Genomic DNA, 26,761 nt, shown 5'->3' with positions numbered 1-26,761 from the left:
TTGGTACATAATGTAAACATTAGCCTAAGTGCAACTCAACGTGGCCGCATTGATCGTAAGCAGGGCTGTGGACAGTATTCCTACGCGCATTCTCAGCAGCATGGTGAAAATAAAATTGAAGGATTTTTTTTTTTATTGTCGGACTCGGTGGACGCGGTCAAAATCAGCACCGAGTCCGGCAAAAATGACCGAGTCCGACCGAGTCCCCGAGTCCGGCAACAATGACCGAGTCCGACCGAGTCCCCGAGTCCGGCAACAATGACCGAGTCCGACCGAGTCCGAGTCCCCGAGTCCGAGTCCACAGCCCTGCCAGAAACATGTGCAAAATGTAAAAATGGATACATTAAAAAGACAAGTACCAGTAGTGGTCGAGATGATAACGGAAGGAAACCGACACGTGATCAGGTGCAGCATGTGTTGTAGAGTCTGACAGCAGTGGGAATGAGGGACCTGCGGAACATCTCCTCCTTCTTACACCATGGATAGAACAGTCTGCTGCTGAAGGAGCTGTCCAGGGGACAGGACCGGACAGAGGTCGCGCTCCTGACCAGTTTATTTAGTCTCCCTCTGTCCCGGTCCGTACTGCCCCCTCTCCAGCAGACCACAGCGTAGAGCAGGGGTCAAACTCATACACACAGCGGGCCAAAATGTGAAACTTGGACGAGGTTGCAGGCCAACATTGATATTTATTGAAAAAAACAAAACAAAAAAAAACTTCCTCCACATATAATAATGAACCTTTTCATATCGACAAAAATTCGTTTTGCATATCAAATATGGAACAAGAAAAGCTTAATTTTGTCCAATATATATAACTGAATATTGCACAGATGCAAAATTGAATTGCAAATAATAAAAAACACATCGATTTCTTACATAAAATGTAACTAAAAACTGTGCTCAAACCATATCCCTCTTAAGCCCATCGTAACACTGAGATGCAAAATAAAGAAAACACCGCGTTAGACAATCGTTAGCTTGTAGCATGTTTTTGAGTTTGAGTTTTTTTATTCACGCAATATCCAAGACATACAACAAACAGTATTACACAGTCGGATGCGTGAAAGGTCACCCCAAGCAAGCTATTTAAAGCTTTTAATAGGGGGCCTGGTTTCCCATAAGTAGCAGATATTGGCCAGATATCCTTACATTATGGACAAACATACAGATATATAATGGACAATAACAATAAACACACAATAAGGTACAACACACAATAAACATACGTCAAGTAATAGATAGTCTCATTTGATCAGCACATTAAACATACATCGATAGGAGTTGATTTTTTAGATTTGCCTTGAAGATGGATATGGATTGCAACATTTTTAGTGTTTCGTCAAGCTCATTCCAAATCTGTGGCCCTCTGCACACAATGTTGAAGCTTGTAGATTTTAGTTTCCGTTTTTTCCCAATGACTAGATTGCTATTCCTGGTGGTGTGGGTGTGGCTGGGAGTCCAGATTGGGATGAGTTGATGTTGGGATGTTGGCTAACGTAACTTCGATATGTAAATAAAAATAACATCCAATCGTTCACACAAGTCTAACAGAAGAAAAAAAAAAAAAAACACAAGAATGACGGACCAATCTTGTCCAAGGCAATAACGTTTTGAGGAACATCAACTTTGTACATCCACAGTATGTAGTTAGTACGTGTAACTGATCCGTCACCGGGTCTCGTACTGAGTAAAACACTTACACTAAGCATCCACAGGAGGGCGCTCGTCACTATGAAATAAAAGTTGATGACGTTTCAATACAAAACACTGAGTGCAGAACAACAACCATGTGCCTCTCTTTTTACGTGCAGCCTTCTCCGTTAAACATTTTCCCAAAGGCTAATGATAGATTCAAATATAAAATAAAAATAATAAACAAATTAACAAATAACATTCCTCTGTCAAAGTGCAGACATTCAAGTCCATACATTGGAGTAGCAAGAAAAAGTGCATAAAGAAAACATTACCAGTCAGTTTGCTACACACTGATCTGCTCCGATGTGTCAGATACCTGGCATGTCTTCTTCGATGCGAGTTCATCAATGTCTGGGCTGAGGCTCTGAGCTGAGGAAATCCTCAGGATTGCACAAAGGTGGTCATCAGTCAGACGTCTCCTGTGAGATGTTGTGGTCATCTTCATTGAAGAGAATAGTTCCAAAAGATAAGTGCTGCTGAACATGGAGAGCAGCTGAGCAGCTTGAGTGCGGAGCTGAGCGATTGATTATGTCAGGGATGAAATGTGGAAACTGTGCGGTGCCAGCAGCATCATACTTGGACTTGAGTGTGTCACTACACTGGAGTTCAATCAGCTCCATTCGGAGGTTGGTTGGTGCGTAGCGGAGCATTATGGGATTTACTACCACAGAGTCATAGAAAGTCCCGAGGAGAGCCCTGCAAACACCGAAAGACCTCGGTGGTCTCCTCAGCAGGTGGAGGCGACTCTGGCCCTTCTTGTACAGGGCGTGAGTGTGTTCAGTCCAGTCCAGTTTGTTTTTAGGCGAACACCCAGGAATTTGTAGTTCTCCACGACATCAATGTCCGCCGTTCCCTGGACGTTCACCGGAGTGAAGTGGGGTGCTTTCCTCTTGAAGTTCACAATTATCTTCTTCATCTTGCTGGTGTTCAGCTGAAGCTGGTTGAGCTCACACCAACTGACAAAGTCCTTGTTGACCGTCCTGTATTCCAGATCGTTCCCCTCAGAAACTTATCCAACAATGGCTGTGTCGTCTGAGAACTTCTGGATGTGGCAGTGTGTAGTAATAATAATAATAATAATAATAATAATATTTTTTCATGACGTCGATTTTCTATGATACATGTTCACGCCATATTTTATAAAATTCTGCTTTTCCCTTCGAATTCCTACATTATTTGACCGATTCAACCCGTTCCAACTTGAAACATCCTTCTGTAGCATTCCCCAAGTATTCAGCTTCTTTGGCTTCACACGCAATTTCTCCAGAAATTGCTGATTCTCGTTGTTTTTCTGGATATTCGGCTGAAATGAAAGACAAGCAAGAGGAGATTAGGAATGGCCGTGAATGGCACGAGGCAAACAAAAATCTCTGGATGTTCCTGACAGAGGAACCATTTGTGTCGCTCACCTTGTCTGGTTTTGTGACACTCGGCAAGGATCAACATCACCACGGCCATCTGAACAAGGACCGCCCACGCAATGACGATGGCCCTCGCCTTCTTCCTGTCTTGCTCTTCTTCAGATGGCAAAGCGCGTGCGACAAAGAGACCCACGTCAATTCTCGCGAGAGCCCTACAGCCAATGGGACGTGTCTGAGCCGTGACAAACACTCACCCTGGATGCGGGCGTTGCTCAGGATGCTTCCGGCGTCCAGCTTGGTGACAGTGGCTTCCAGGCCACTGGCTAGCTGGAACACGCATTCGTACTCCTGCTCCGCGGCGGACGTCACCTCCACTTTCAGGTGGACCGAGGTCTGGAAGGTTCCATCGTGATTGGGGAGTGTTGCCCCCATCTCCACGTCCTCATGGATCTCCTCGCCGTTCTTCCTCCAAAAGAGGGACGATGTCCTGGGGTAGAAACCCGTGGCGTGGCAGGTGACCGGAGAGGAAGGCGTCTTCTGCAGGAGAAACATCTTGGGAAGCTCTGCACGCAAAGATGGAGCAAAACGCGTTAGGAGGGCAGGAAAGATGGAGAGAATGTGTAAGAAAGAGCATGTGTGGAGAGAGAGAGAGAGAGAGAGAGAGAGAGAGAGAGAGAGAGAGAGAGAGAGAGAGAGAGAGAGAGAGAGAGAGAGAGAGACAGAGACAGAGAGAGAGAGAGACAGAGAGACAGAGAGAGACAGAGAGACAGAGAGACAGAGAGAGACAGAGAGAGACAGAGAGAGAGAGAGAAAGAGAGAGAGGACAATGTACCGGTTCTCGTCAGAAAGTCCATCCCGTTTCTCACATGCGTCTTCAAATAATAAGGACACTCCTCAGTAGGAACATTCTTCTTGGTTTTATTAAGCCCATCTATTTGGTCCCACTTGATTTTGGTACTGAAAGCTTGTAGATTTGCTGCGATCCACTTCATCGTCTTCCCCTCAAATGATAGGAAGTATTCTCCGTCGTAACAGTATTGCTCCCAAGCATCAACTTCACCCGTCTCATCATCCCACTCACAGACGTACATTAGCTGAATCATGTGAACACCTGAAAGGATCGCATGCAACATTCAGTGACGCTAATCAGAGAGGAGCCACCAGTGACACGTCTGGTTATTAGTCATGAAAAAAAAATGAAAAAAATTTTTTTTACGAACGGACAGAAACAAACCTCCACTTTGGTTGAAGTTGGAGCTAGCAGTGACACGTCTGTTTGTTAGTCGTGAAGTGTACCAGCACATGAAAGAATATTACGAGCGGATGGAAACAAACCTCCAGTTTGGTTGAAGTGCTTTTTAGCAATTTCAATCTTGTTTTTCATGTCCTGCTCAGTCCCATAACTGATGTCCATCTCTCTCTTCCAGAAGTATGGATAATCGATTGTGATTTTGTTCACCCAGTCATGTTTCGCATTCGTTTTCCTGTGGTTGCTGTCAAACTGCAGAATCTGAACGTCGTCAACATACACCACCTCCATGTACTCTGGTAGCGTCCCATTTCGAGAAGCCGTCATGAAATAATCGAGCGTGTGAATGACTGAAAGACAAAAACAAAAGCGACACACATGATCTTGCTCTCTTTTTACATTGTGTAATCTTGTGCAATTCATATTTTCAATGATTCTGTCTGGAGTTGGAACATTGCAGCACTTGACATGTTGGAGTTTGATGCCTCATCAGCCATTTAAATCCACTTATGGAAAACATTTAATTACATAACTTTTGCCATTCCTTTTAAGTTTGCAAAAAGAAAAACAATTCCAATAACGTTGAAGGAATGCGGTCGAAATACAAACAGTCCTGCCTAGCTACAAAAACAGATATGCTCAAACCTCATTGAATAAAGTACATAAGCAGACAAGTATATTCACATGTTAAATCAATAAAAGAAACATTTTAAGCATATAATTATACCTACACACCAAATCAATAAAGAAGACATAACTAGACATTTTTGATAAGTGGTAATGAGAAAGGTTTTTATAACTTTACCATCTGATATATATTTCTGAGCACTTTGAAAGAACAAATGTTTTTTGATATATTGCCTGAATAGCTTAATGACCCTTAAGGAACTGTTTAATGCATGCCTGATGATTTTCTAAATCACGGACACTGCCAAAGTTGTCTAAAAATGTTCAGTACTTGATTGTATCTTATGTTTTGACTAATGCTAGACACCAGTTTTCGATTACTACTGAACGTTCTGGACGGAGGGGAATATTTTGCCTAACAGAAAAGATATGATTGAAAGCATGGTTAAACTAAGAATACGATGACGTAAGCAAATACGTACATGGAGATCAAAAGAACAAACAAACAAAAACATGGTAAGTGGTGAGTACAAACTTTGCATAGTCAGGGAACATTAATAAATATGATGATAGATGATGTCACAGCCAAAAGCTCACATAATTCCGTACAAAATGACAAAATTGAAAGAATGATGAATGGATGAGGTGGAACAGTGTCTGTGCAAGAATGGAGGAGAATGTTTACAGGAAGGTCACTTGGAGATAAAACCAGCAGGTGCCAGAGGGAGACAGCCCAGCCAAAGATGATCATCAAGGCTGAAAGACGGAAAGGAAAAGAACAGCCCCCTCACATGGAATCGCCCATTATCAGCACCCAACCCCACAGAACCAGCTCTCACCGAACCAGCACCCACTCCCATGGAATCAGACTCTCCTGAGAACTTGCCCCGCCCCAAAGACTCATCACCCATCAAACTCGGCCCACACTGGCATGTGCAGCTGATATAAACTAACCAGAGAACCTTGAACGTTGCCTTTTCTGAATGGAGACTTTCCGCTCTTGAAAGGCCCAGCGCTGTATTGTACTTTCCTGAAGACAGAGCTTTCTGAACAAGAATTGTGATTGAACTCAACCAACCTGTGTAAGTCTAATTTTTGCTTCAGTGTCTTAGCATTTTCCTAAACCTGAAGAAATCAAACGAGCACGCAGTGAGTAAATTGGATAACAAGTGATTGGCAATGACTTTTGCCGTGAGGCGCAGATAGCGCGCTCCCTAAATTGTGGACAAAATCCAACAACGTTATTGATCATATATTGCCTGTATAATATTCAGGAGGCAAGGTTCAAATCTTCTTTGTGAGTTGCATAAGGACCTGAATGACTTTTTAGACTTTGGACGCGAATCTGCGTGGAGCGTGCGACTTGCACCACGGGGCGTGGAAACATGAGTGACAGGTGAACTGGACGGACTTGCAACCACCTCCTGTCAGGAGCGGAATGGAGCAGGGCGACCAAATGCCGCTTGGACCAGGGTTTATTTTGGGCAGGGGTGGGCAATTAATTTTTACAAGGGGCCACATGAAAAACCTGAGTTGTGTCAGAGGGCCACACCTACGATAACTTAAACCTGCTCAATTTTCTTCCATTGTAAAATGCACTAAATTATTTATTTTTAAATAGTTGGTACTGGTAATTAGAAGAATACAATTATTATGTTTATATTTATATTAAGCTATGTGAAATTGTGGTGTATAGGTCAAATAAAAAAAACAATCATTAATCAGTACAATTTATTCTTAACTTCTTTAACTTTTCCTCAAATGACAAAGCCGCTGCATCTCTGGGTGTGAAGTTTGATAAAAAGTCCTTGTTGGTCTTGCAGTCTTGCTAGCAATGCATCAGCCTCTGATGCGCCCTGTTTATCAGACAGATGTATTTTTTCTCATGCTTGGTCGCGTAGTGGCGACTCACATTATATTCTTTAAACAGAGCGACCAGTGTGCCACAAACCAGGCACACGGCTTTACCTTTCAGTTCTGTAAAGAAATACTTGGCAGTCCATGTCTTGTTGAAAACACAGCGCTCCTTGTCAACTTTTCTTTTCTGAGGGTCAGCACACATTTTGAGGGCAGCATGACTTCGCATTGTTCACCTTCACGCACAGCTCACTCACATACCTGTACGCTACACGGAAGTGCGACGCCTTTCAAAATAAAAGTAAAACAGTTGTATTGTACGCAAAGTGAAAGTAAAAGTATGGAACTCGCAAATATTTGAACCTAAAAAAAAAGGTGAATTTGAAAAAAACAAGAGTTGAACCTGAAAAAAAGGTGAATCTGAAAATATAAAACATGATGCTAAAAAAATAAGACATCAAATGTTGAAAAATAAATTGATATGAAACCTGAAGATAGTTTATTAAAAAAAAAAATTACCAGGACGAGGGGAAACTATTTTCAACTCAAAAAAAACTTTCAAACCAGTAATTTTATCTTGAATGTAGTGTTTTATTTTTTACGATTTAAGCTCAGCCCGTTTATTTTCAGATTCAAGTTTGTTTGTTTTCAAGTACGACTTTTGTTTTTTCAAGTACAAAACTTTTGACCCCAAAAGCTTTTCCATATTTAATCGATTGGATATTTATGCAGGTCGTTCATTTGTGTCGTTTTTATTAACTAAATATTCCAACAGTTCTTATAATAGCATTGTGTTCCCGCTTAAGTATGAGAAAACGAGTGTTCTAGGTGAAAGAATTTCCCGCTCATAAAATATTGACGTAGCAGACGTGAGAAATATTTAATTAACAAAAAAATAATAAATGCGTCAGTTCAAAATCAATAGCGTCAATCCTTAGGATAAAAAAACGCGTTGTAAGCAAAGTACAATTTACCAAGCGTCACGCCGTGTATTTGCTCGGCCGCAACAAATAATCCAAGTAAATTCATGTTTGTGACAGGTCGTCGGCCGGCCGCTGAATGCTCGCGGAGAGAGCGGACGGGAGGTCCCCTGGAGAACACGAATCCTGCTCGTGACGCCAAAAATGTGGTATATGTTTTTTGTTGCTTCGCTGGTCTCCAAAAAACACTCGGTGGTCGGTGGCTGGTTCCAGACAAATGAACACTGAGTCTCAGTCTGCTTGTTTCCCCTAAAAGGTCATCCCTTCAGCTCTCCCTGGTCACGGACAACTGGCCCTTCTATCTTCTACTAAGTACCTATACATTACTGAAACTAAAGTTTCTCTGTACAGCAAAAATAGTTTGATAGTCCTACTGCTACTAGTGGATCATCTAATGCAACATACAGATAAGCATAAAGTTCAAAATTCACTTCACTATTCCAACTGGGGGACGCATCATGACAGAAAACTGCATCCACGTGTTGGTGACTTTCCACTTAGTATCTCAGGAATCTACTGTGTGGTGAAACTGGTTCTACTGCTTCGCCGCCTTAATGGATGTGGAAAAGCCGAGTGCTGGGTGAACTATTCAGTTTGTTTGAAGCGCTTTAGTGTTGCCTTCATGACCTGCTCATTACTCGCACTAATGCCCCTCTTGTTTTCCTGGTGTCCGGTTTATCAGCCGTGACGCAATAAAAATACCCCTGAAATTAAGACTGAACGACTTTATTTGAAATCACTTATCGCCTATTCTGTATGATGTTCGGAAGGCTTCACAAAATCTAACAATGTACGCCATTCTCAAAACAGCTATTGACTTTTTTACCACCACTGGCCAGACGCTTAGTTATAAATTTGTCTTTTATATTTTACTAAATGGATACTGAAAGGAGTGTGTCTGTTTGGGTGAACACCTGATGTTTATTTGTCTGCTGTTCAGGCTGCAACCAATGAGCTTCTTGTCGCACTGGTTTATCTGCATTTTTGATTGTTGAACAATAATCACAACATGAATCAAGTAGTGTCTTGCACCTTGAAAAACGAAGATAAGTAATCATTGGATTTACCATTGAATTTTTTTTTTCAAGTTGCACACTTTTAACCCGAATCTGGCGTGGGGCCGTGACAGCAAGCGTTTTATTGCAAGCGTGTCAGCACCACCACCACCAACAACAAAAGGCATGGATGTACATTTTACATTGTAACAATTCTAACATTTTTATTTCCTTCAAACAATCTTTAAAATCGAGACAGGGTATGTGTGAATTTACTCAATCTGTAAAATGAAAATATTTAACACATTTTGAAACTATTGATATCATCACTATTTTATTATTTACCTGATATATAATCTATTCTTCTTATTTATTTAAAATGTATTTCATAATAATAAATTGTTTGATTAAAGAGTCTTAAGGTTTTTAAAGGCTCAAAATCGTCCAGATATCAACTTTCATGATGAGACTTCCAACCAGTGGTAACCACTGACTTGATTTGTTTAGTTGCACAAAAACAAAGTGAACAAACAAGAGACTTTCCACTTGGGCCGGCCATAGTCTTCAGGTTGTAGGTGATCAGCTGAAACTTGACAGAAACATGATTGTTGACTTGAAGAAGAAAAACATCTGGATTTCCAAATATGGTGCAATGAGAAAATCCTCGGAAAGATTTCCAACGCCTGAAGAAAGAGGAGCAAAATAGTGAACAAGAATCCAAATGTTTTCGAACCCACCACCAGAATCCGAAGACCACGTGGAATCAGCATGAGCTAACTCACCATGTGACGGCTACTGCCTCTCATTCAGAAACAGACTCACAGTAGGTGGAAACACCTAAGTGCAAACACGACAGGACGTTCAATTACACATGACAACAATTTTGATGAAGAATGTCATGTCCATTCCTTTCAATGGAAAAAAAAAAGCATTTGCAAGCATGGTTGCTGAACAAATGTGGCTCATATCTCAGGGCACCCTTTGACGGCAACAATGGTGTGAGCTGACATTTTCTGATGGGACTCCTCATTGACACTTTAGCTTTCAATCAAACTTTGACATGACATGGCTGCCTTGTTATTGTGGCTCAAATAAAGCAGAAAACATTTTACTTACTTAATTGTACATTTTCTTCTTCTTCTTCTTCTTCTTTTTCTTCTTCTTCTTTTCTTTTTGGCTTTTGCTCTTTACAAGCTTGAGAGTATTCGGCTGAAACGAAAAAGAAGCAAGAGGAGAATAGGAATGGTCACAAACGGCACGAGGCAAACAATGTACATTTGGATGTTCCTGACGGAGCAAACAATTGTGTTGCTCACCTTGTTTGGATTTGAGACGCTTGACAAAGACCATCACCACCGCCACCATGGCCATCGCCACCAGATTGAGGACCACCAACGGGACGGCGATGGCCACCGCCTTCTTCCAGTCTTCCTCTTCTTCACATGGCAAAGCGTGTGTGACGAAGAGAGATACGTGAATGACTGTTGTCGTGACACCGAGCCTTAGCGCTCGCGAGAGCCCCACAGCCAATGGGACGTGTCTGAGTCGCGACAAACGCTCACCCCGGATGCGTGCGTTGCTCAGGATGCTTCCGGCGTCCAGCTTGATGACGATGTCTTCCGAGACGCCGGCCAGCCGGAAAACGCATTCGTACTCCTGCTCCGCGGCAGGCATCACCTCCACTTTCAGGTGGACCGAGGTCTGGAAGGTTCCGTCGTGGTTGGGGAGGGTCTCCCCCATCTCCACGTCCTCGTGGATCTCCTCGCCGTTCTTCCTCCAAAAGAGGGACGATGTCCTGGGGTAGAAACCCGTGGCGTGGCAGGTGACTGGAGAGGAAGGCTTCTTCTGCAGGAGAGACACCTTGGGAAGCTCTGCACGCAAAGATGGAGGAAAATGCTTGAGGAGGGCAGGAAAGATGGAGACAATGTGTAAGAAAGAGCATGTGTGGAGAGAGAGCGAGAGAGCGAGAGAGAGAGCGAGAGAGAGAGAGAGAGAGAGAGAGAGAGAGAGAGAGAGAGAGAGAGAGAGAGAGAGAGAGGACAATGTACCGGTTCTCGTCAGGAAGTCCCTCCCGTTCCTCAAATGTGTCTTCAACAGCACAGGACACATCTTAGTGTGGGTAATCTTCTTGACTTCATTAAGCCTGTCAATTTGGTCCCACTTGAGTTTGTTGATGAAAGCTTGTGGATGTGCTGCGATCCATGTCATCGTCTTCGCCTGAAATGCTAGGAAGTCTTCTCCATCGTAACGGTAGTGCTCCCAACCATTAACCTCATCCGTCTCATCGTCCCATTCACAGCCTTTCATCACCTGAATCATGTGAACACCTGAAAGGATCGCACACAGCATTCAGTGACGATAATCGGAGAGGAGCCAGCAGTGACATGTCTGTTTATTAGTCATGAAAAAAAAAATGGTATCAGCACATGAAATGAATTTTACGAGCGGCGCTTGGAGGGAAACAAACCTCCAGTTTGGTTGAAGCGCTTTTTAGCGGTTTCAATGTTGTCCTTCATGATCTGCTCATTCATAATATTGATCGCTGTCTCTGTCTCCCAGAAGTATGGATTATCTTCTGTGATTTTGTTCACCCAGTCATGTTTGGCTTTCGTTTCCCTGTGGTTGCTGTCAAACTGCAGAATCTGAACGCCGTCAACATACGCGGCCTCCAAGAACTCTGGTAGTTTTGCAACTTGAGACATCGTCGTAAAATAATTGAGCGTGTGAATGACTGAAAGACAAAAACAAAAGTGACACACATGATCTTGCTCTGTTTTTACATTGGGCAATCTCGTGCAATTCATATTTTGTATTATTCTGTCTGCAGTTGGAACATTGCAGCACTTGACATGTTGGAATTCAATGCCCCTCATCGGCCATTTAAATCCACTTATGAAAAAAAAAAATTGCCATTCTTTTTAATCAGCAAAAAAAAAAAAAAAAAAAAAAACTAATCCAGTAACGTGATTGAGCCTATATAATATTCAGGAGGCAAGGTTGAAATCTTCTTTGCGAGTTGCATACTTTGGACCCGAATCTGACGTGGGGGCGTGGCACTGTGGTCCTAGAGGCGGGGAATCACGAAAGGGCTGAACTGGAAGGCTTGGAACCGCCTCCCAAAGAAAAAGTATGAAAAAAAAAGAGGCAAATCTGAAAAAACAAAAGTTGAACCTGAAAAAAAGGGGAATCTGAAAATGTAAAACATAAAACTGAAAAAAATAAGACATCAAATGTTGAAAAATAAACTGAGGTGAAACCTGAAAATAGTTTATTCAAAAAATTGACCAGGGCGAAGCAAAACTATTTTCAACTCGAAAAAAACTTTCAAACAAGTCATTTTATCTTGAATGCATTGTTTTATTGTTCAAGTTTTAAGGTCACCGGGTTTAGTTTCAGATTGAAGTTTTGTTTTGTTTTCAACTACGAATTTTGTTTTTTCAAGTACAAAACCTTTGACCCCAAAAGCTTTTCCATATTTAATCGATTGGATATTTATGCAGGTGAACATCACTTTCATTTGTGTCGTTTTTATTAACTAAATATTCCAACAGGTATTATAATAACATTGTGTTCCCGCTTAAATATGAGAAAACGAGTGATCTCGGTGAAAGAATTTCCCGCTCATAAAATGTTGACACAGCAGACGTGAGGAATATTTAATAAACACAAAAATATTAAATGCGTCAGTTCAAAATCAAGAGCGTCAATCCTTAGGATAACAAAACGAGTTGTAAGCAAAGTACAACTTACCAAGCGCCACGCCGTGTATTTGCTCGGCCGCAACAAATAATCCAAGTAAATTCATGTTTGTGACATTTTAGTCAAGCATATATGTAGATGTTCCCAACTGTCTAAATGGACAGACATCCAGCCTGACCACGGAACAGTAAAATAAATCAAACTTTAAAAATGAGGGCACTCCCTGTTTCTGGGAAGGAAGTCCAAAACCCGATCGTCGACTGGACTTTCACCTGGCAACGATAAAGAAACTTTGGAACGGAGCGGTCGTGATCGTAAACCTGAAATCACGTGACACCCGTTTCCGCCATATTGGATGTGGAAAAGCCGAGCGCCGGGTGAACTCTTCAGTTTGTTTGAAGCGCTTTTAGTGTTGTCTTTGGAGACCTGCCCATTACTATAGCACTGATGCCCACTTCATTCTCCCGGTGCTCCGGCTTATCAGCCGTGACGCAATAAAAATACCCCTGAAATTAAGACTGAACGACTTTATTTGAAATCACTTGATGTTCGGAGGGCTTCACCAGAAACTATCAGTGTACGCTATTGCCAAAACAGCTATTGGCTTTTTCACCACCAGATGCTGAATTTCAATATAGTCTTTCATATTTTACTAAAGTGATATTGAAAGTGTCTGGGTGAAGAAAATCTGTGTGCGTGCACACTCTGCTTTTGAGGCTGTAACCAAGGAGGTCACACTGGTTTATCTGCATTTTTGATTGTTGAACAATAATCACAACAAGGTGTGTTGCACCGTGAAAGATGAAGAGAAGTAATATATGATCGGATTTACCATTCAAATCTTTTTTTCAAATTTCACACATGACCCAAATCTGGCGTGGGGGGGTGATACTAGATGAGCGGGGCTTTGAATCACGATCCCATTTTATTCCTCGCACTTTTTTGACGCGCTACTACCACATATTTCATCCGATCAGAAGCGATTCTGGGTCCTTTTGCGCACTGGGCGAAATATCCATCGTTAAAAATAAGAAAACACTAGTGGAATTTTGTCTCTCTCTCTCGTGAATGTGGAAGAACCACTGACGTAAATCCAATCATACATCACAGGCTTTTTTGGAAAAACAGTTGAGCGGCATTAAAATTTTAAATGAAACGTTTCCGAATATTTCATTCAGTTGGATGCAATTGTTCAATCAAACGTGGTACTATGTGACGATAAAGCATGTGAATAAAAAATAAGCTCTGTTTTCACAGCAGCAAACTCAAAGCGACATCTTGCAATGTGTTTTGACACCTATAAAAGGAAAAACAAACAAACGCGAGGTAGTTAATTATCCACCAGTTGTCCAAAAAACATATACTTGTCTACAATCCTTTACACTTGAAAACAAAGCATGCTGACAAGTTTGAAGTGGTTAACAGTGGATTTAATTTAACTTCCTATATGCTCCAATTGCAGACAGAAACTTTACAGAACAAATCCAACTGGATAGGAATTGCAACATGGCAGCATTGAATACAAAAGTACAAAAGGTAGTGGAGGAAAGCAAAATAGAAATATTTACCAAATAAAACTTGGGCGCATAACTTCAATTTGTTCATACACATTCCATTTTTGTGAGGCTCGCACACTCGTCATTGCACACTTTTAACTCAAATCTGGCATGGGGGGGGGCGTGACAGCAAGCGTTTTATTGCAAGCGTCAGCACCACCAACAACAACAAAAGGCATGGATGTACATTTGACATTGTAACAGTTCTAACGTTTTTATTTCCTTCAAACGATCTTTAAAATCGACACAGGGTATGTGTGAATTTACTCAATCTGTAAAATGAAAATATACAACACATTCTCAAACTATTGAAATCATGACTATTTTATTATTTACCTGATGTCTGATACATTTTTCTTAGATTTTTTTAAAATGTATGTCATAATGATAAATTGCTTGATTAAAGAGTCTTAAGGTTTTTAAGGGCTCAAATTCATCCATCTATCAACCTTCATGATGCAACTTTCAACCGGTGGTAACCACTGACTTGATTTATTTAATTGCACAAAACCAAAGTGAATAAACAAGAGACTTTCCACTTGGGCCGGCCATAGTCTTCAGGTTGTAGGTGATCAGCTGAAACTTGAGAGAAACATAATTATTGTTGACTTGAAGAAAAAACATCTGTATTTCCAAATCCGGTGCGATGCGACAGTGCTCTGAAAGAATTCCAACGCCTGAAGAACGAGGAGCAAAATAGTGAACAAGAATCCAAATGTCCCCTAACCCACCTCCAGAATCCGAAGACCACGTGTAATAAGCATGAGCTAACTTACCACTACTGCCTCTCATTCAGAAACAGACTCACAGTAGGTGGAAACAGCTAAAAGAGCGCAAACACGACGAGACTTTAAATTACATATGACAACAATTTTGAAGAAGAATGTCATGTCCATTCCTTTCAATGGAAAAAAAAACATTTGCAAGTGTGGTTGCTGAACATATTTGGCTCATTTCTCAGGGCCATAGTGTACTTTTTTTGCACAACAATGGCCTTGACATCAACAAACGTGTGAACATTGTCACAGGACCCAGCTGACATTTTCTGACGGGACTCCTCCTTGACACTTTAGCTTTGAATCAAACCTTGACATGACATGGCTGCCTTGTTATTGTGGCTCAAAGGGAGCAGAAAACATTTCACTTACTTAATTGTCCTTCTTCTTCTTCTTCTTTTGTTTTTGGCTTTTCCTCTTTACAAGCTTGAGAGTATATGACTGAAAAAAAGAGAAGCAAGAGGAGATTAGGAATGGTCAGAAACGACGCGAGGCAAACAAGGTTCTCTTTGGATGTTCCTGACGGAGGAAACATTTGTCGCTCACCATTTTTTCTTTTGAGATGCTTGTCAAGGATCATCGCCACCACTACCACCGCCATGACCATCGCCACCAGATTGAGGACCACCAACGGGACGGCGATGGCCACCGCATTCTTCCAGTGTTGCTCTTTTTCACAAGGCAAAGCGTGTGCAATGAAGAGAGACACGTGAACGACTGTCGTCACGAGAGCCCTACAGCCAATGGGACGTGTCTGAGCCGTGACAAACGCTCACCCTGGTTGCTCAGGATGCTTCCGGCGTCCAGCTTGATGACGATGTCTTCCGGGCCGCCGGCCAGCCGGAACACGCATTCGTACTCCCGCTCCGCGGCGGGCGTCACCTCCACTTTCAAGTGGGCCGAGGTCTGGAAGGTTCCGTCGTGGTTGGGGAGGGTCTCCCCCATCTCCACGTCCTCGTGGATCTCCTCGCCGTTCTTCCTCCAAAAGAGGGTCGATGTCCTGGTGTAGAAACCGGTGGCGTGGCAGGTGACCGGAGAGCAAGGTGTCTTCTGCAGGAGAGACACCTTGGGAAGCTCTGCACGCAAAGATGGAGGAAAACGCGTGAGGACAGGAAAGATGGAGAGAATGTGTCAGAAAGAGCATGTGTGGAGAGAGCGAGAGCGACAGAGAGAGAGAGAGAGGACAATGTACCGGTTCTCGTCAGGAAGTCCCTCCCGTTCCTCAAATGTGTCTTCAACAGCACAGGACACATCTTAGTGTATGTAGTCTTCCTGATTTGATTCTCCCCGTCCCTTTGGTCCAACTTGATTTTGGTGATGAAAGCTTGTGGATGTGCTGCGATCCATGTCATCGTCTTTGCCTCAAATGCTAGGAAGTCTTCTCCATCGTAACGGACGCGCTCCCAACCATCAACCTCATCTGTCTCATCGTCCCATTCACAGCCTTGTATCATTTGAATCATGTGAACACCTGAAAGGATCGCACACAAGATTCAGTGACGATAATCAGAGAGAAGCCAGCAGTGACACGTCTGTTCATTAGTCATGAAGTGTCCCAGCATATGAAATGAATTTTATGAGCTGACGTAAACAAACCTCCAGTTTGGTTGAAGCGCTTTTTAGCGGTTTCAATGTTGTCCTTCATGATCTGCTCATTCTGAATATTGATCACCGTCTCTATCTCCCAGAAGTACGGATTATCTTCTGTGATTTTGTTCACCCAGTCATGTTTGGCTTTCGTTGCCCTGCGGTTGCTGTCAAACTGCAGAATCTGAACGCCGTCCACATACGCCACCTCCAGGAACTCTGGTAGTTTTGCAACTTGAGACACCGTTGTGAAATAATTGAGCGTGTGAATGACTGAAAGACAAAAACAAAAGTGACACACATGATCTTGCTCTGTTTTTACATTGGGCAATCTTGTGCAATTCATATTTTCAATGATTGGATCGGATTGGAGCAGGGCGACCAAATGGTTTATTTAGGGAGAAGGGAATTCGAATGGAGAACAACCGGGGGACGAAACGTGACCCCTCCCAAAGCATCCTGGGCATCCATAACACCTCAGCAATGGCACAGGCTGATTGCCTCCATGCCACGCCGCATTGGTTGCAGTAATCCGTGCAAAAGGATTTGAGTTTTCTTAAGCTGCATGCCATAATCAGCAATATTAAAATAATAAAAGGCTTGCAATATTTCCGTTGATTTATAATGACTCCAGAATGTATGACATTTTTGTTTTTTTAATTGCATTACAGAAAATAAAGAACATTATCACAATATTCAAATTTTCCGAGACAGTCCTGTATTTTCAGATTCCCCTTTTTTTTTCAGGTTCAAATATTTGCGAGTTGCATACTTTTACCTTGGCTTTTACTTTGGGAGGTGTCACGTTTCGTCCCCAGTTGCTTTATTATGTGCATGTTGTCATAGTTCCTGTCCGCGTGCCTGTGTGCTCGCCCCTCCCCTCCTGTGTGGCCATGATCAGTGTGATCATTCTCATCTGCCTCTCGTTACCTGTCGCGTATTTATAATTCTTATCGTATTTAAGTCTACATGTCACACCCTTATCGGATTATTTCTTGTCTCTCCCTGTGCCTGTCTTTCTGGTTTTCCTCGGTTGTTTTCTGTTTGCCATACTTGTCGGTCATGTTATTAGTTTGCCAGTTCCTGTCTGTTTCCCTTCATGCTCCATGCATTCAAATTCCCTTTTCCCCAAATGAACCCTGGTCCAAGCTGCATTTGGTCGCCCTGCTCCATTCCGATCCTGACAGAACAATCCGACCAATTCAGCGAGCAGCGCTTGGACCAACCGTAGCCGGCTCCCGCAACTGCTGCATGGTCGCCACAGAGCTGGGCTTCAGCGGCGCAAGACGCACGGCCGCCCCCCGACCCAGTTTCGACGGCGGATGCTGCGGCCGCTGCCAGTTCCGGCGGCGTAGATCCAGCCGTCACCCAGTCGGCCCCTCAACTGTCACGATCCGTCTCCGTTCGTTTCCTTGTTTCTAGTCTCCAGTCTGTTCGGTTCTAGTCTTGTCCCTAGTCGAGCCTCTAGTCTATCTTTTGAGTTCTTCAATAAACCCTGGTCCAAGCTGCATTTGGTCGCCCAGCTCCAAATGTCACTTCATGACAAATGTATTGTTTTATTTTCCAAGTTTTAAGCTCAGCGCGTTTATTTTCAGATTTAAGTTGTTTTTTTTTTCCAGTACGAGTTTTGTCTTTGCAAATACAAAACTTTTGGCCCCAAAAGCGTTTCCATATTTAATCGATTGGATATTTATGCAGGTGTACATCACTTTGATTTGTATCGTTTTTATTAACTAAATATTCCAACAGTTATTATAATAATATTATAATAATATTTTTGTCTGCATGTGTCCCTGCATGTATCTTATAAGGACAAGCTCAAGCCTCTCAGGTCAAGCAAAGACCTATTTGTGCTGGACAGGGAGGTTTAGTTTCATAAAGTATAGAAACCCAGAATATAGAAGGGCCAGTTGTTTGTGACCAGAATAGAACCGAGTAGATGGCCTTTTAAGGACGACGAAACAACAAGTATACTTAGACTCAAACCGCAGCTGTTTTTTTTAAAAGCGATGAGTCTCGCCAGGTATAAGAAAGCGTCGACTGGCGGACGGGAGGGCACTCTAACATCTTGTCTTTAGGGGGTGAGAAACTTCTTCTGACATCGGTTGAATAAAATATTTTCCCAACCAGCCGTGTGTCACTGAAATGTTCCTTCTCTGAGCCAGCCACCTTCCACCAAGTGTTTTTTGGAGATCAGCGGAGCAACGAGGACATTTCACCACAATAGCATTGTGTTCCCGCCTAAGCATGAGAAAACGAGTGTTCTAGGTGAAAGAATTTCCCGCTCATAAAAGGTTGACGCAGCAGACATGTGAAGACAATTTCACAAACAAATAAAAAATGCATCAGTCCAAAATCAAGAATGTCAATCTTAAGGAAAAGAGTTGTAAGCAAAGCACAATTTACCAGGCGTCACGCTGTATATTTGCACGACCGCAACAAATAATCCAAGTAAATTCTTTCCAAGCATTGCTGCGTTTGTTCACGATGTCCGTCGTTGAGCAAGGAAGACAAAGATGTGGAGCACGCCCGGAGCCCCGGACTGACCATCGGAAGAACCGGGAATATTCCCGAAGCGCCGGCCTTGGATTATTCTTCTGGACTGCCCGGACTGACCGGGAGGATCCTCAAACGCTGGTTTCTTTCTTTTAAATTATTCCGGAGGGGGCGGCACGCCTGTCAGAGACAGGCCAGCCCACTCACGAAAAGAGCGTGTGAGGAGGGAAAGACCATTGGTTTACATCAATTAACACCCGCCCCAAGGGGTGCAAGGAAGGGGTGGGTTAGGTATGTCAGGCGCGGAATTCGGTGCGGCTAGGGAGCGGTGCGGGTTTGGATAATGGACTTCAAACGTGGTAAAAAGAACAGGCTAGGCGGAGCAGAGAGTCACAACAAAACACGCAAGTGTGTTCGAGGGTGTGGAAAACTTCCACACCACATACAATTGTATGCCCCAGCGGTACTGCGGTGTTGTGTTACGTCATGACGCACGGGTCTCAGTTCAATACAGCCAAACGCTTCGCTGTCCGTCCTCTGTCCCATTATTACCTATACATAAATGAACTTTTTCGCCTTGTTGGATGTGGAAAAGCTGAGCGCCGGGTGAACTATTCGGTTTGTTTGAAGCGCTTTTAGTGTTGTCTTTGGAGACCTGCTCAACACTATAGCACTGATGCCCATCTTGTTTTTCCGGTGGTCCGACTCATCAGCTGTGATGCAATAAAAATACCCCTGAAATTAAGACTGAACGACTTTATTTGAAATTACTTGATGCTCGGAGGGCTTCACCAAAAACTATCAATGTACGCGATTCCCAAAACAGCTATTGGCTTTTTCACCACCAGATGCTGAATTTCAATATAGTCTTTCATATTTTACTAAAGTGATATTGAAAGTGTCTGGGTGAAGAAAATCTGTGTGGGTGCACACTCTGCTTTTGAGGCTGTAACCAAGGAGGTCACACTGGTTTATCTGCATTTTTGATTGTTGAACAATAATCACAACAAGGTGTGTTGCACCTTGAAAGATGAAGATAAGGAGTAAATGATCGGATTTACCATTCAAAGCTTTTTTTCAAGTTGCACACTTTTAACCCGAATCTGGCGTGGGGCCGTGACAGCAAGCGTTTTATTGCAAGCGTGTCAGCACCACCACCAACAACAAAAGGCATGGATGTACATTTGACATTGTAACAGTTCTAACGTTTTTATTTCCTTCAAACGATCTTTAAAATCGACACAGGGTATGTGTGAATTTACTCAATCTGTAAAATGAAAATAATATAGAACACATTCTCAAACTATTGAAATCATCACTATTTTACGATTTACCTGATGTCTGATCTATTTTTCTTAGATTTTTTAAAATGTATTTCATAATGATAAATTGCTTGATTAAAGAGTCTTGAGGTTTTTAAAGGCTCAACATCGTCCAGAGATCAACTTTCATGATGCAACTTCCAACCGGTGGTAACCAATGACTTGATTTGTTTAATTACACAAAACCAAAGTGAACAAACAAGGGACTTTCCACTTGGGGCGGCCATTTTGCATTTCAACTCTCAGTCCTCAAATGGCAGAGTGGCAAGCTTGTTGCACGCAATTTCCTCCTTCTTGCCTAACTGGTATCTGGTGAATTCCGCGCTTGATGCACGGTACTATACGACAACTGTTGGTCAAATATTCAAAACTACAAACTGGAAATTACAAACATTTTATTTTGAGTCTGTGATATATTGAGTGCACGTGAATTCATTTTTTTAAGGAAAAAAACTTCATGAAAAAATACAGGTTGTAAATGCATGTCAGTGCTTCTGAAGGCGTTAGCCTCCAACAATGGTGAACTTCTCCCTCAGTTTAGAGTACATCCCATCCTTTTCCATCAGCTAGCAGTGGGTTCCTCGCTACCGAAGGCCGCCCGCGCCTATCACCGCAATCTGATCGGCCTCGATAGTCTTCCGGTTGTGGGTGATCAGCAGCACAGTTCGGTCAAAACGCCTCACCAGATCCTGCAGGACCTCCTCAAGAACCTTCATGAGAATGTCTATCGATGCAGTGCGGTGCGATGAGAAAGTCCTCTGAAAGAATTCCAACACCTGAAGAAAGAGGAGCAAAATAGTCTTTCCAAATGTTTCCTAACCCACCTCCAGAATCCGAAGACCACGTGTAATAAGCATGAGCTAACTCACCATGTGACGGCTACTGCCTCTCATTCAGAAACAGACTCACAGTGGGTGGAAACAGCTAGAGTGCAAACACGACGGGACGTTAAATTACACATGACAACAATTTTGATGAAGAATGTCATGTCCATTCCTTTCAATGGAAAAAAAAAAGCATTTGCAAGTGTGGTTGCTGAACATATTTGGCTCGTATCTCAGGGCAATAGTGTACTTTTTTTGCACAACAATGGCCTTGACATCAACAAACGTGTGAACATTGTCACAGTACCCAGCTGACATTTTCCGACGGGACTCCTCATTGACACTTTAGCTTTGAATCAAACCTTGACATGACATGGCTGCCTTGTTATTGTGGCTCAAAGGAAGCAGAAAACATTTCACTTACTTAATTGTCCTTCTTCTTCTTCTTCTTTTGTTTTTGGCTTTTCCTCTTTACAAGCTTGAGAGTATATGACTGAAATAAAAGAGAAGCAAGAGGAGATTAGGAATGGTCACAAACGACGCGAGGCAAACAAGGTTCTCTTTGGATGTTCCTGACGGAGGAAACATTTGTCGCTCACCATTTTTTCTTTTGAGATGCTTGTCAAGGATCATCGCCACCACTACCACCGCCATGACCATCGCCACCACATTGAGGACCACCAACGGGACGGCGATGGCCACCGCCTTCTTCCTGTCTTCCCCTTCTTCACATGTGCGATGAAAAGAGACACGTGAATGACTGTAGTCGTGACACCGAGCTGTCCCGCTCGCCCCACAGCCAATCGGACGTGTCTGAGTCACAACAAACGCTCACCCTGGATATGTGCGTTGCTCAGGATGCTTCCGGCGTCCAGCTTGATGACGATGTCTTCCGAGACGCCGGCCAGCCGGAAAACGCATTCGTACTCCTGCTCCGCGGCAGGCATCACCTCCACTTTCAGGTGGACCGAGGTCTGGAAGGTTCCGTCGTGGTTGGGGAGGGTCTCCCCCATCTCCACGTCCTCGTGGATCTCCTCGCCGTTCTTCCTCCAAAAGAGGGTCGATGTCCTGGGGTAGAAACCGGTGGCGTGGCAGGTGACCGGAGAGCAAGGTGTCTTCTGCAGGAGAGACACCTTGGGAAGCTCTGCACGCAAGGATGGAGGAAAACGCGTGAGGAGGGCAGGAAAGATGGAGAGAATGTGTCAGAAAGAGCACGTGTGGAGAGAGAGAGAGCGACAGAATAGAGAGAGGACAATGTACCGGTTCTCGTCAGGAAGTCCCTCCCGTTCCTCAAATGTGTCTTCAACAGCACAGGACACATCTTAGTGTATGTAGTCTTCCTGATTTGATTCTCCCCGTCCCTTTGGTCCCACTTCAATTTGGTGATGAAAGCTTGTGGATGTGCTGCGACCCATGTCATCGTCTTTGCCTCAAATGATAGGAAGTCTTCTCCATCGTAACAGTGGTGCTCCCATCCATTAACCTCACCCGTCTCATCGTCCCATTCACAGCCGTACTTCACCTGAATCATGTGAACACCTGAAAGGATCGCACACAGCATTCAGTGACGATAATCGGAGAGGAGCCAGCAGTGACACGCCTGTTTATTAGTCGTGAAGTGTACCAGCACCTGAAATGAATTTTACGAGCGAACGTAAACAAACCTTCAGTTTGGTTGAAGCGCTTTTTAGCGGTTTGAATGTTGCCCTTCATGATCTGCTCATTGTGAATATTGATCTTCGTCTCTATGTCCCAGAAGTACGGATTATCTTCTGTGATTTTGTTCACCCAGTCATGTTTTGCTTTCGTTTCCCTGTGGTTGCTGTCAAACTGCTGAATCTGAATGCCGTCAACATACGCGGCCTCCAAGAACTCTGGTAGCTTTGCAACTTGAGACACCGTCATATAATAATTGAGCGTGTGAATGACTGAAAGACAAAAACAAAAGTGACACACATGACCTTGCTCTGGTTTTATATATATATATATATATATATATATATATATATATATATTATTATTATTTTTTTAATATATGTACATCCTTGTCTACGGTTCAGAGACGTGGAGAAGGACGAAAAGGACGTGGCAGAAGATACAAACCTTCATCAACTGAGCATCTTCAGAATCAGATGGCCAGACAAAATCAGAAATGAAGAACTGTGGCAGAGAGGAAGACAGGAGCCAGGAGAGAAACAAATCCTGAGGTGAAAGTGGGGATGGATCGGACACACCCTGAAAAAAACGGCAGCTACTACCACACGCCAGGCCCTGACTTGGAACCCGCAGGGGAAGAGAAGGAGAGGACGGCCCAAAAACAGTTGGAGACGGGACACTGAGGCAGAACTCAAGCGCCTTGGAATCAGCTGGGAGGAGGCAGATAGGACTGCCCAAAACCGTGTTAAATGGAAAAGAGTCGTCGGTGGCCTATGCTCCACGGGGAGCGATGAGCCTAAGTAAGTAAGTAAGTAATCTTGTGCAATTCATATTTTCAATGATTCTGTCTGCAGTTGGAACATTACAGCTCTTGACATGTTGGAGTTTGATGCCTCTCATTTAAATCCACTTATGGAAAACATTTAATTACATATCTTTTGCCAGTCTTTTTAAGTTTGCAAAAAGAAAAACAATTTCAATAACCTTATTGATCATATATTGCCTATATAATATTCAGGAGGCAAGTTTCAAATCTTCTTTGTGAGTTGCATAAGGACATGAATGACTTTTTAGACTTTGGACGCGAATCTGCCTGGATCGTGCTACTTGCACCACGGGGCGTGGAAACATGAGTGACAGCTGAAGTGGACGGACTTGCAACCACCTCCTGTCAGGAGCGGAATGCCGTCACCTGCCTCTCGCTACTTGTCTTCAATTTTAGTCCTGTCTGCGTGTCACTCTCCGTCGGATTCTTCTCGTCTCATGTCTTCTTGTTTCTAGTCTCCACTCTGTTCTGTTCTAGTCCCTAGTCGACCCTCTAGTCTAGTGGTTCTTAACCGGGGGTGCTTTTCGGTGATAATGGTCGGGTAACCGCAAAAAGTGAAAAATTCTGCAAATCAAGACGTCATTGTGTTCATTGGCATTAGGGATAATGCTAATGAAGCCTTATAGCTGCAAAGTAAACCAATTCTTATTCTTATTACTATAATTATTTAATATATATAATATATAATACTTTTTATTGATTTATTATTTGTATTTTATGTAGTTTTAATTTTTTTGTAAGTAATAAAGTTAAGTACTGTTAAACGAATAACAATACACAATAAAAACTTGGGAAGCTAACATGATTTTGACAGGTATGTGTCACGTCTCGCCCCCAACTGCTCCACTATGTGTCTGTCTTGGTTTCTGTCTGTGTGCTCGCCCCTCCCCTCCTGTGTGCCCATGATCAGTGTGATTGTTCCCACCTGCCTCTCGTTACCTGTCGTGTATAAAAGTCCTGTCTGCCCCTCACTCTCGGTCGGATCATTGGTATTGGTTGGTTTTGGTTTTGGTTGCTGTCGTTCGGTGTTGGCGTACTGTCTTGATGCCGTCATGTCCTGCTGTCTTCTTGTTTCACGTCCCGGTCAGTCAAGTTATTGTTTAAGTCATGTCAGTTTACCGAGTCTGTATTTTGAGTTGCTTCAATAAACCCTGGTCCAAGCTGCACTTGGTCGTCCTGCTCCATGCTCCACCCGACCGTGACAGTATGCTTCAGATCAGTTTGGTGAATTGAATGGGGTGGGTACAAGGAACAAGGTTAAGAACCACCGCTCGAGTCTATCTTTTGAGTTCTTCAATAAACCCTGGTCCAAGCTGCATTTGGTCGCCCAGCTCCAATCACTTCATGACAAATGTGTTTGTTTTATTTTTCAAGTTTTAAGCTCAGCGCGTTTATTTTCAGATTCAAGTACGAGTTTTTTTTTTTTTTTTCAAGTACAAAACTTTTGACCCCAAAAGCTTTTCCATATTTAATCGATTGGATATTTCTGCAGGTGTACATCCCTTTGATTTGTATCGTTTTTATTAACTAAATATTCCAACCGTTTTTATAATAGCATTGTGTTCCCGCTTAAATATGAGAAAACGAGTGTTCGGGGTGAAAGAATTTCCCGCTCATAAAATGTTGACGCAGCAGACATGTGAAGAAAATTTAACAAACAAATAATAAATGCATCAGTTTAAAATCAAGAGGAAACGAGTTGTAAGCAAAGCACAACTTACCAGGCGTCACGTTGTGTATTTGCACGGCCCAAACAAATAATGCAAGTAAATTCATTCCAAGCAACAAGTTGTTTGTGCCGTTTTAGTCAAGCGAAGTATTTGCTCAAACCTGTGACTATTCCAACTGACGGGCGCATAATGACAGAAAACTGCATACGCGCGTTGGTGACTTTCCACTGATTCTCAGGAATCTACTGTATTGTGAAACTGGTTCTACTGGTAATTAGCTCCGCCGCCTTGTTGGATGTGGTAAAGCTTAGCGCCGGGTGAACTATTCAGTTTGTTTGAAGCGCTTTAGTGTTGCCTTCATGACCTGCTCATTACTCGCACTAATGCCCCTCTTGTTTTCCTGGTGGTCCGGTTTATCAGCCGTGACGCAATAAAAATACCCCTGAAAATAAGACTGAACGACTTTATTTGAAATCACTGATCGCCTATTCTGTATGATGTTCGAAAGGCTTCACAAAAGCTAACAATGTACGCCATTCCCATAACAGCTGTTGACTTTTTTTTACCACCATTGGCCAAACGCTTAGTTTCAAATTAGTCTTTCATATTTTACTAAATTGATACTGAAAGGAGTGTGTCTGTTTGGGTGAACACCTGATGTTGTCTGCTTTTCAGGCTGCAACCAATGAGCTTCTTGTCGCACTGGTTTATCTGCATTTTTGATTGTTGAACAATAATCACAACAAGGTGTGTTGCACCTTGAAAGATGAAGATAAGGAGTAAGCTTTCAAAGCTTTTTTTCAAGTTGCACACTTTTAACACAAATCTGGCATGGGGGGGCGTGACAGCAAGCGTTTTATTGCAAGCGTGTCAGCGCCACCAACAACAACAAAAGGCGTGGATGTACATTTTACATTGTAAGAATTCTCACATTTTTATTTCCTTCAAACAATCTTTAAAATCAAGCCAGGGTATGTGTGAATTTGCTCAATCTGTAAAATGAAACTAATATGTAACACATTTTGAAACTATTGATATCATCAGTATTTTCTTATTTACCTGATATATTTTCTATTTTTCTTATTTTTTTTCAAATGTATATCATAATAATAAATTGCTTGATTAAAGAGTCTTAAGGTTTTTAAAGGCTCAACATCATCCAGAGATCAACTTTCATGATGCAACTTCCAACGGGTGGTAACCACTGACTTGATTTGTTTAGTTGCACAAAACCAAAGTGGACTTTTCACTTGGGTTGACCATTTTGCATTCCAACAGTGGCAAGCTCGCTGCACGCAATTTCCTCCTTCTTGCCTAACTGGTATCTGGTGAATTCCTCGCTTGATGCACGGTGCTATACGACAACTGTTGGTCAAATATTCAAAACTACAAACTGGAAATTAATAACATTTTATTTTGAGTCTGTGATACATTGAGTATACGTGAAATATTTCTTTTAGGAAAAAGACTTCATGAATAAATACAGGTTGTAAATGCATGTCAGTGCTTCTGAATGCGTTAGCCTCCAACGGTGGTGAACTTCTCCCTCAGTTTAGAGTACATCCCATTCTTTTCCATCAGCTAG

General features: G+C 42.7%; 4 protein-coding genes across 8 annotated transcripts in view; all 4 read right to left on the bottom strand.

The window, feature by feature from the left end:
• LOC125986565 (H-2 class I histocompatibility antigen, K-Q alpha chain) overlaps positions 1–12,764 on the bottom strand; it is a 31,655-nt gene extending 18,891 nt beyond the window's left edge. The window contains exon 1 of the mRNA XM_068649085.1: positions 12,515–12,764. Within this exon, the coding sequence (XP_068505186.1) occupies positions 12,515–12,569 (55 nt within the window). The 5' untranslated portion in view covers positions 12,570–12,764. The remainder of the gene's footprint in view (positions 1–12,514) is intronic.
• On the bottom strand, positions 667–19,031 carry LOC125986568 (H-2 class I histocompatibility antigen, K-Q alpha chain-like). 4 transcript variants are annotated; one of them, XM_049750262.2, is made up of 6 exons: positions 18,789–19,031; positions 4,392–4,655; positions 3,889–4,167; positions 3,311–3,619; positions 3,105–3,212; positions 667–2,998 (listed from the first exon to the last, which is right to left on the bottom strand). In XM_049750262.2, exons 1-6 carry the CDS (start codon positions 18,850–18,852, stop codon positions 2,868–2,870), a joined length of 1,155 nt encoding a protein of 384 aa, XP_049606219.1. In that variant the 5' UTR covers positions 18,853–19,031; the 3' UTR covers positions 667–2,867. The 4 variants fall into 4 exon arrangements, with proteins under 4 accessions (XP_049606219.1, XP_068505190.1, XP_068505191.1 ...); XM_068649089.1 differs by lacking the exons at positions 3,889–4,167; positions 4,392–4,655 and adding exons at positions 10,813–11,091; positions 11,232–11,495 and having other exon boundaries at positions 18,789–19,030; XM_068649090.1 differs by lacking the exon at positions 18,789–19,031 and adding an exon at positions 7,764–9,342.
• Positions 13,872–25,449, bottom strand: LOC125986558 (H-2 class I histocompatibility antigen, K-Q alpha chain). Of its 2 annotated transcripts, XM_068649082.1 has the most exons (8): positions 25,228–25,444; positions 22,689–22,952; positions 22,285–22,563; positions 21,860–22,168; positions 21,624–21,749; positions 21,449–21,517; positions 21,070–21,124; positions 20,579–20,976 (listed from the first exon to the last, which is right to left on the bottom strand). In XM_068649082.1, exons 1-7 carry the CDS (start codon positions 25,280–25,282, stop codon positions 21,090–21,092), a joined length of 1,137 nt encoding a protein of 378 aa, XP_068505183.1. In that variant the 5' UTR covers positions 25,283–25,444; the 3' UTR covers positions 20,579–20,976; positions 21,070–21,089. The 2 variants fall into 2 exon arrangements, with proteins under 2 accessions (XP_049606162.1, XP_068505183.1); XM_049750205.2 differs by lacking the exons at positions 20,579–20,976; positions 21,070–21,124; positions 21,449–21,517; ... (2 more) ...; positions 22,285–22,563; positions 22,689–22,952 and adding exons at positions 13,872–14,696; positions 15,168–15,236; positions 15,342–15,464; ... (1 more) ...; positions 15,988–16,266; positions 16,392–16,655 and having other exon boundaries at positions 25,228–25,449.
• The window catches only part of LOC125986566 (H-2 class I histocompatibility antigen, K-Q alpha chain), a 98,342-nt gene continuing 86,076 nt past the window's right edge, over positions 14,496–26,761 (bottom strand). Inside the window, exon 7 of the mRNA XM_068649094.1 lies at positions 14,496–14,841. Within this exon, the coding sequence (XP_068505195.1) occupies positions 14,808–14,841 (34 nt within the window). The 3' untranslated portion in view covers positions 14,496–14,807. The remainder of the gene's footprint in view (positions 14,842–26,761) is intronic.

The sequence above is a fragment of the Syngnathus scovelli genome, chromosome 19 (assembly GCF_024217435.2).
Source record: "Syngnathus scovelli strain Florida chromosome 19, RoL_Ssco_1.2, whole genome shotgun sequence".
Lineage (NCBI taxonomy): Eukaryota > Metazoa > Chordata > Actinopteri > Syngnathiformes > Syngnathidae > Syngnathus > Syngnathus scovelli.
The sequence above is the reverse complement of the archived record's forward strand: the minus strand, read 5'-3'. Positions and strand labels throughout refer to the sequence as shown.

Bases quoted from the DNA above. Each gene is read 5' to 3' on its own strand.
- LOC125986568 (XM_049750262.2), bottom strand. From the start codon at position 18,852: ATGCTTGGAAAGAATTTACTTGGATTATTTGTTGCGGTCGTGCAAATA. The intron at 4,656-18,788 runs GTAAATTGTGCT...TTTGTCTTTCAG, and splicing joins AATATACAGCGTGACGCCTG to TCATTCACACGCTCGATTAT. The intron at 4,168-4,391 runs GTTTGTTTCCAT...CGATCCTTTCAG, and splicing joins GCACTTCAACCAAACTGGAG to GTGTTCACATGATTCAGCTA.
- LOC125986558 (XM_049750205.2), bottom strand. From the start codon at position 25,282: ATGAATTTACTTGCATTATTTGTTTGGGCCGTGCAAATACACAACGTG. The intron at 16,267-16,391 runs GTTTGTTTACGT...CGATCCTTTCAG, and splicing joins GCGCTTCAACCAAACTGGAG to GTGTTCACATGATTCAAATG. The intron at 15,872-15,987 runs GTACATTGTCCT...CTTTGCGTGCAG, and splicing joins GGACTTCCTGACGAGAACCG to AGCTTCCCAAGGTGTCTCTC.